This window comes from Bradysia coprophila, unplaced genomic scaffold (genome assembly GCF_014529535.1).
Source record: "Bradysia coprophila strain Holo2 unplaced genomic scaffold, BU_Bcop_v1 contig_701, whole genome shotgun sequence".
Taxonomy (NCBI): domain Eukaryota; kingdom Metazoa; phylum Arthropoda; class Insecta; order Diptera; family Sciaridae; genus Bradysia; species Bradysia coprophila.
The window spans coordinates 1-8,759 of record NW_023503943.1 but is presented as its reverse complement, the minus strand read 5'-3'; the positions used below and the strand labels follow the sequence as shown (position 1 = coordinate 8,759).

At 36.9% G+C, this 8,759-nt stretch overlaps 2 protein-coding genes across 2 annotated transcripts; both read right to left on the bottom strand.

Annotated features, from left to right (window-relative positions):
* Positions 1 to 1,236: 1,236 nt before the first annotated feature.
* Positions 1,237 to 4,476, bottom strand: LOC119083951 (the record flags this gene model as incomplete). The annotated part of the gene is made up of 1 exon (XM_037193760.1): positions 1,237 to 4,476. A coding segment is annotated over exon 1 (3,240 nt), but the record flags the coding sequence as incomplete, so codon positions are not given.
* A 2,399-nt stretch (positions 4,477 to 6,875) lies between these two features.
* On the bottom strand, positions 6,876 to 8,180 carry LOC119083952 (the record flags this gene model as incomplete). Its single annotated transcript, XM_037193761.1, has 4 exons — positions 6,876 to 7,080; positions 7,136 to 7,234; positions 7,296 to 7,763; positions 7,827 to 8,180. Coding segments are annotated over 4 exons (975 nt in total), but the record flags the coding sequence as incomplete, so codon positions are not given.
* Positions 8,181 to 8,759: the final 579 nt, after the last annotated feature.

The following is an 8,759-nucleotide window of genomic DNA, read 5'->3' as shown; positions in this document are numbered from 1 at the left end:
TTGGCTTCGATTTTACACAGAGGACACAATTTTTCACGACCTCTTGCGCCAATTGCTTGCCTTGCTCTGGCCAGTATTTTTGCCTAGCTATCGCTAAGAGTGCTTGTGGTCCGGCGTGCATATTTTCACGATGTAGCTGCTCCAATATTAATCTTGTCACATAATGTTTCCTTGGTAGTAATACTGGATGTCGCTGATCGAATGAAATTTCGGCTGTTCGTAATCTTCCACCGACTCGTATTAGACCGTCTGCGTCTAAGATTGGTGAAAAGTTAGAAAATCGACTTTTCAAATGTTTTCCTTTGCTTAGCAAATCCAATTCTTCAGCAAAACAGGTTTTTTGGACGTGTTTGAGTATTACGCGCATCGCTGCTTTTAATTCCGTTATCGACAATGTTTCATTTGATTGCTCTCGTTCGCCATTGTTTTTTCTCAGCATTCTCAGCGCGTACGCCACAATTCGTTGAAGGACTCGAATAGAATTTCTATGATTGATCCTGTCTATGAAATTGGCTTCTGGTACTGAAGCTGTTAGCACCGTTTTAATTTGCTTTTCTTCAGTGATTTCTCTGATGAATGAGGCTTTCATTTCTGGCCAATCTTCTTTTTCTTTTTAAGAATTCTGGTCCTTCCCACCATAGCTTGGATTCCAACAGTTTTTCAGGTGTCATTCCACGTGACACTAAATCTGCTGGGTTAGACTTCGTATTGATATATCTCCAATTTTCCGGCTGAGTTTTCCTTTTTATTTCAGCTACTCTGTTGGCGACAAATGTGCGGTAGGTTCCATCTGATAACACCCATGATAAGACAACTTCCGAGTCCGTCCAGTAAGTAGTGCTAGATATATTCAGTTGCAACGTTTGCTCAACCTTTTTTGCTAATTCCACGTTTAGTAGCGCTGCACACAATTCCAGCCTTGGCAATGTTGTTTGCACTATCGGGGCAACTCTGCTTTTAGAACAGACCAAGCTGACTAGCCGTTCTCCGTCTGAATTTACCGACCGTAGATAAGCAACACTTCCATATGCTTTTCACTTGCGTCCGAGAATAAATGCAGTTGTATATCTGACGGATTATCCACAATATGCGCCTGGGTAGTTTCACCTTATTTAACTTTTTTAGTTGGTTTCGATACTGCTCCCATTTGCTATTCATGTGCATTGGTACTGCTGCATCCCATTGCAATTTTAATTTGCATATCTCTTGCAAGAATATTTTTGCCATCACGACTACCGGATTTACGAAGCCAAGTGGGTCAAATAATTGTGATAGTTCCGATAAGACTGTCCGCTTTGTGACTTTGTTATGCTCTTTTGGAACGTACGAAAGCATAAAAATGTCGTCTTTGGGAATCCATTTTACTCCCAATGCCTTCGTTTCTGTTTTTTCTGCATTGATCTCCAGGCTTACTTCTCGCTTCTTTGCTGGTATTGTTTTCAATAACATTGGATGATTGGAGCACCATTTATGTAGTTCAAAATGTCCACTTTTGCACATCTGTATTAATTGCTCTTGTAGCACTAGCGCTTGTTCCACATTTTCGGCTCCAGTCATAACATCGTCAACGTTAAAATCTGATTTTGCTATTTCTGCGGCTTCAGGATAGACGTTCTTGTGCTCTTCTGCCAATGTTTGAAGTGCTTTTATTGCCAAATAAGAAGAACATGTTAGCCCATATGTCAATGTTTTTAGTTTATAAAATCCCAATGGTTGGTCTGGTTGTTCTCGCCAGATAATCATCTGCCATTTTTGGTGACTTTCAGTCACTTCTACTTGGCGATACATTTTTGTAATGTCCGCTGAAAACACTATCGCGTGTTTTCTGAAACGAACTAATATGGAAAATAAGTCGTCTTGAAGCATTGGACCATTAGCCAGTATTTCATTCAGTGAAATATTCGTTGTAGTTTTTGCCGATCCATCGAAAACTACTCTAAATTTCGTTGTGCTGCTGGATGGGTTCCTAACGGCATGATGAGGTATGAAATAATTCTCATCAGTTATATTTTCCAACTGTACTCGTTCCATGTGCCCAAGGTTTTCGTATTCTCGTAGAAAAGTAACGTATTCCTCTTTTAGCTCCGGATCCTTTTGGAATCGTCTTTCCAAGAACAGGAATCGCCTTATGGCCATATTTTTCGAGTTGCCCAGCATTGATGGTTCTTTTATGAATTGCAAATTCACAATAAATTTTCCATTGTCACTATCTCTCATAGTAGTTTTGTCGAAATATTCCTCACAATTTACTTCGCGATCAGTCATTGGTTTCTTGACCTTGTAGCGTTCTTCCAATTGCCAGAATTTTTCAATTTGTTTCTCGAGCTGAGTTTCATTTACCATTCCCACGAAAGCTTCCTGCTGTTGTAGGCCCAGCACTTTTCCAGTTACTACCCAACCGAACACCGTATTTTGCAAATCTGGTAAGGATTTTCCAATCTCGATTTGTCCAATGGAAATTAGTTTGAAGAAAAGCTCTCCACCAATGATGATGTCAATTGCTGCTGGTATGTTGAATTTAGGGTCAGCTAAGTTGATATTTTTTGGAATTTTCCATCTGCTTGTGTTTACTTCGTTCAATGGTTGACACGTGCTGACCTCCTTTAGGACGAACGCTTCTAGATTCGCCTCGAATCCAGATGCCATTGATTTAATAACAAAACTTGCTCGTTTTGTTGATTCCACTTGCGATGATCCTACTCCATTAATTTTCAAGCTTGATTGGCTTGATTTTGCTTTAATTTTGTTGCATAACTTCTGTGTTATGATATTTATTTGGGAACCAGAGTCCAATAATGCTCTGGCTTGACACGGTTGTCCATTTGACCCAATGACGTTAATTATTGCGGTTGCCAAGAACACATGATCAAGATGCTCATTTTTAGTTGTTGTTCCCAATAATGACGTAGCCATTTTCTCCGAATGCATTAGAGTGTGGTGTTTTCTGTTGCACTTGGTACAACTATTTTTTTGTTTACAATCTCGTATTTCGTGCCCTTTTACTAGGCAATTCCAGCACATCTTCCAATTCCTCAATTTTTCCATTTTGCCTTTTAGGTTTAGTGCAGCAAATACTGGACATTTCGATATGTAGTGGGGTTCTTTGCAATCACATTTCTTGTTGGCATTAAAGATGTTTGGGGACGCGCTTGGAGTGGCAACCAATGACGTTTTTTGGTTAGGTGTATCCTGGCTTTTAAATTCCCGGAAACTTATTTTCTTTGCAGGCTTCTTGTTGCCTTTCTCTTCGTTTGAAGATTCCACCGTTAAAATGCTGATACGTTGCTTCAAAAATTCCAGTAATTCTTTGTAACCACGCAATTTGGGTGGACCATCAATTTTGTTTTGGAAATGACCCATAGTTATGCTGTCGATTCTTTCTTCTACTATGTAGTAGAACAACATGTCAGTATCCTCATTCCAAGGTATTCCCATGTTGGAGATCAATGAAATGGATTCACTGATTTCATCTGTGATGTTTTTCATTGATTCGACGACGTATCTTTCCATTTTTGGCCCAGACTTTAGTTTTCTCATTAGCTGCACCATTATCAAGTGACAATTTTCATATCTGTCATTGAGCGTTTTCCAAGCGATAGCGTAACTGGCATTTTCTATTGGTAACGCTGAAAGTAATCTTAAAGGTTCACCTTTTAATTGCCCTTTCAAGTATGCCAATTTTTCGCAGTCATCCAATTGCTGCTGCCCGCCAATCATACGTTGGAATAACTCCTTGAATGATTTATATTTGACGTATTCCCCGGAAAATAGAGGAACATTTAATTTCGGTAATTTCGCCGATGATTGCCAGTTAGCTGGATTGGAAGGTTTCGAGGCTTCGTACTTCTCAATAATTCTTGTCATTTCATCTGTCATATCGAAGAAATCGTGTATGTTACAGCTTGGACTGCTAATTATGTCGCACTGCACTTCTATAATTCTCGAATAGCTTTTAATGATATTTGCCAACGTTCTGGCTTGATCAATATCATTTTCGCTTTCCGCTTTATGCACTGCAATTATGTAATCATTGAGCCGCTGCATTAATAACCCCATTCTGGTTGAGGTAGTATCAGTCGCATTGCTGATATCTTTAGGATTTTCGTTTGCATGCTTAAACAAATTATCCAGGTTTACATGGTCTCCAGTTTTGCCGGTTTTTTGCTCTGGATTTGCTTCTTGTAAATCATGGATTGTTTTTTGCATCAATGCCTTATACTCAGTGAAATACTTTATCGTTTCGTCGTAGTAGTTGGCCTTGAAGTATTGATGTTCGCTGTCCAACAACGCAGTTCTGCACAAAAATTCATTATTATTGTTGAACTCGTTCCGAAGTTCTTCAGCTTCATTAATCAATTGCTTTACATATTCGTAATTTTTCCTCTCAATAGGTAACGAATTGTAGCTTGTTAATTTAGATCGAACCTTGGTTCCGATCGATTTTTGCGCCGTAAGCGCTGCGTCTACTTTAGACATTTTAATTTGACCTTATGTCGATTCCCGGGATTATTTTATTTATTTTAACGCACCGCGTTTTTATTTTTTTTAATATTTATGACACACCGTGTCGAGTTGTAGTTTGCAAGGCTACTTTCTTTTCTAGTGGGTCTCAGTACTATTTCTATTATAGCTTGGACTCTCACGTTCTGTGACAAACTATGTCAATACGTAGTTTCCAATACTACTGTATTTATTTTAACGCGCCGCGTTATTTTTTAGTTAAGAATTCCCACTTTTACTTTAACAGCCAGTGCCGTTTGTGGATTTTGAATTCAACTTTTTATTTTTTGCAACACACCGTGTCACTTTATTTTTCCTTTAACAGATCGTGCTGTTTGTGGATTAACATAAGCTTTTATTTTTTATAACACACCGCGTTACTTGTTTTTTATTTCAACACACCGTGTTGATTTAAGTGCACTTTTTGCGTAATACCCTTTGTATTACACTTTTATTGTTCAATAAATCAACGGCTGCAGTCCGCGATTTATTTTCCTTCGTTATATGTTCAATTCTTTCTGATACATTTAACTTTTAATTTTTACTCGCGCTCATTTCAAGCGTTCGGGGTCACCAATGTTTAACCCGTAGGAGCTTTTTCCTACGGTTATCCTTTTATCGAATAAAAAGACTAAGATGTTTTATTTTAATTATAAACTTTACTTTATTAACTGATTCTTTCACAAGAACTCTCCTGTTTGACTACCGTTCAAACTCTCCTGTTTGAATACTTCTCAAACTCTCCTGTTTGAATACTTCTCAAACTCTGATCTTATCCATTGAATGGATACAGTATTTATACTAATTCTAAACAAAGAACTTATTGTTATAATTACAATCACTTATAATTATCGTGGGAAGTATTTTAACGCTTGATTCACATAGTAATAAAGCAATGCACCGGATGTGACGTTCATCCTTTTCCATAATTTGGTTAATACATTTATACCGAAAACTATCCGGAATAAATGTTTCCAAAAAAGACAATTTATTATAAACATTTCCAAGAAATGAATACCATAAATCATTTAACATCTTTTTACCACATATTTCGCTTAATGCATCTCATATTACACGTTAATGATTGCAATGTTTACATTCGCGCATATAATTGTTCATAATGTCGCGTATATGATTCAAGTATAACAATTCTATCGACTGAACTGTTAATGCATTGCGCATGCGCGAGCATGAAGATGCGCGCGCATATTGTAATTATTATATGTGATCTAATTGAATAGAAATTTTACATAATTTTATATCATTATCATTGCAAGCATTAACAGCATCTAAAGCTTGAAATTTTGTAAATTATGATGCTGAGTGGCATAATAAATTTGTAAGATTCTAAATCTCACTCTCTTAAATTCTTTAAATAAAAAATGATTTTTTTTATGATTCAATTTTAAACACTTATCAGAGGATTATTTTCCGGCCCAGTAACGCAGTTTTTGTTTTTGAATATTTTAGGTTTAAAGTTGAAAATATGTGCATACGAAACGTAAGATTTGAGAAACATAATAAATATAAGAGTTCATTCAGACTGGGTTAAATGACAGTACGAACAGATTTCACCCCATTCGATTATAAATCTTTTAATTCCTCAGGTGGTATTTCGGTTAATGATGGAAAGCCGATGTCGAGGTCACTAATCCCACTAGTGTCATTTTGAATCTAAGGTGACGGTTTAATATAGTCAATTTCACAACGAATCTGCGTTGACCACGGGAAAAATTTGAAAATTTAATTTTCTCGAGTGACTTGTGGCACTTGCTATGCTCTGCCCACAAACAACAGCCTCGAAATGAAATTTCCAACTTTTGTTCCCTACGTTAACATCGTAAATTAAAATTTTTCTCGTGTCATCCTTGCATACTAAAAAAAATATCGAAAATACTATCTCCGTATCACTTCGGAGAAATTGATAAATAGATATCTTTGTTGCATTAATGCAATTTTATGCCAAAATTATCTACTTAAGGTATTATATCTAAAATAAAAAGGCTTTAGATGCCTTACTAGGCCTCGTGATATACATTTAATCTTTGCTTCTTTGCAAAATTGATGTTATGATGGTATCTGTATGGTGTTTGTATAACTTTCTCTTTCGTCTACATACCTTGGACTTCCATTTGCAAATGAAAGTCTTCGTTAAAATTGTACTACTGTTATATAACACGGGATAAAAAGATGAAAAGAAGAGTTTTCGTGTGATCCAAGGCGAAGCCGAAGGCGAGATGGATTTTATATGCGTCAAAAGAAGTGCTTAAAACATGAAAAGCACGGTTTTCGACGCATGTACCGTGCAAATGACTATAGTTGCAGTATAACCTTCTCCATTCGAACTCTGAGAATTTTTTTTAAAAACAATGTTCATGCGGTATATCACCAGTATATTATCGGATTCTTTACTTCATTTGTGTTAGCATAAATACTATTATAATAAAACCACATTGGCCATACCAGTGCTCTTATTTTGTGGCGTTGCAAACGTTAACTAATGACGTGACCGGCCTAGGTTGACTTTTATTTTCTAAAAGCTGGTTTAGTTAAACAATGTTCTGGATATTTTCTCCGATACTGCAATTTACAATTTTAGCACAAATCTCTCAATTTAAGGCCAACAAAAACCTACCATTTTATCATCAATATTCTTATATGGTTGAACGGGTGGCAATGATGGCATACCAGGTGTTTCACTCAAGCTTCTTACAAGCATATCGGACCGACGCGCCTATAAGACATTGAATGAGTGTAACAATTCATTTCGGTTTCCTCTAGTTCTGAAGAAATACTTCTTTGTCGTCGTCCTTATTTATAGACGGCGAAGAACATGGACTTTTTGAAGCTTTGTCTGGACCTGCATTAATCGATGTTCGTTGCGATGCTGCTGGTGGTGGTGTGGCTGCTGTTGTCTGATTACTTTGTACGGGAGAATCAATGTCCAATGACTTAAGAACGGGCTGTATGATTGATGGTATGGTGTTTGTCTTTTTAACTGTGTTAGCCTTCATTGTGCCCTTATTCCTAATTGGAACATTAGGAACTGGTTTAGTCGGAGAAGTTACGTTTTTATTGTTATCGTCCAGTTTCTTGTTGGTGAATTCATCGTCATCTTTCCGTTTAATTTTAAATTTGAAATGCAGCTCACCGTTCCAGACAAAATTTTTTAACGTGTTGTGTGTGAGTACAGCACATTTTTCAGTTTCAATTAATTTTTGAATATTTTCGCAATCACTGTAGCAAGTGGACACAAATTTTATCTGAAATATAGGAATTTAAAAATTTAGTTGGGCCAGGGGAGATCGTTGTGGTTAGCAATAAACCTTTTGAAACGTGCATAACTTCGATATGATCTCGAAATCAATCAAAAATAGTCCAGCATCCTTTTTCGTTCCCAGCAAATAGATTAGGAAATTGATGACCTTCTTTGTCGAATCGCTATACATGTAGTAAACGAAATGTTTGCCGTGCCCATTAACTATGTTAATGGTTTGCCAAGATTCAGTTGGATTGAACACGACAGACGATTTCTGGAAATATTGAAAATTGGCACCTAACGACTCGCCATGGATGGTATTTAAATGTAATGCTAGGTCTATTTGCCGTCCGGTCCAATCACATCTATAAATCGAATTGAACAAGTTAAAGAAAATCGGTTTTCGGTCTTCTGCTGTTACTTACGTCAAATACCAAACCCTTCGCCCAAACATTTATACGGTCGAAATTCGCACTCCGTTTTGTGATTCGCCAATTCATCAGAAGTTATTTGCAATGTACAACCGAACGCGTGGTATGGACATGGTTTAGTTTCGTATTTGACTAGTAGATTTATGGGATTGGTCTGTTGATTATTTACGATCAGTTTCTTGCACTAAAAATTGAAATTTCGATTTAGTTCTCCAATATATTGTCCAACCAAAAATGTTAAAGCAACGCTAACTGAATGACCTAAAATTAAATTTAATTTTAGAACGGCCCATCAAACCGCAGTGGCTTGTTTTCCGCAGTGGCTTGTGTTGACTGATATGTTATATGAAAATTAATCAGTCGTACACACTCGCATGTGTATGAATCGAGACCCTCCCCAAGCTCTTTTCAATGATATCTAACACACAACTGTTGTCTCTACTAATTAAATTTACCTTGCACAATTTCTTAAATTCAATAGCACATTCTCACAGACCAAGTGATTGTCGGTACACCTAAACACATTTTCCTCGATATGTCTACAATATTCACATTTATACTTGTCCAAT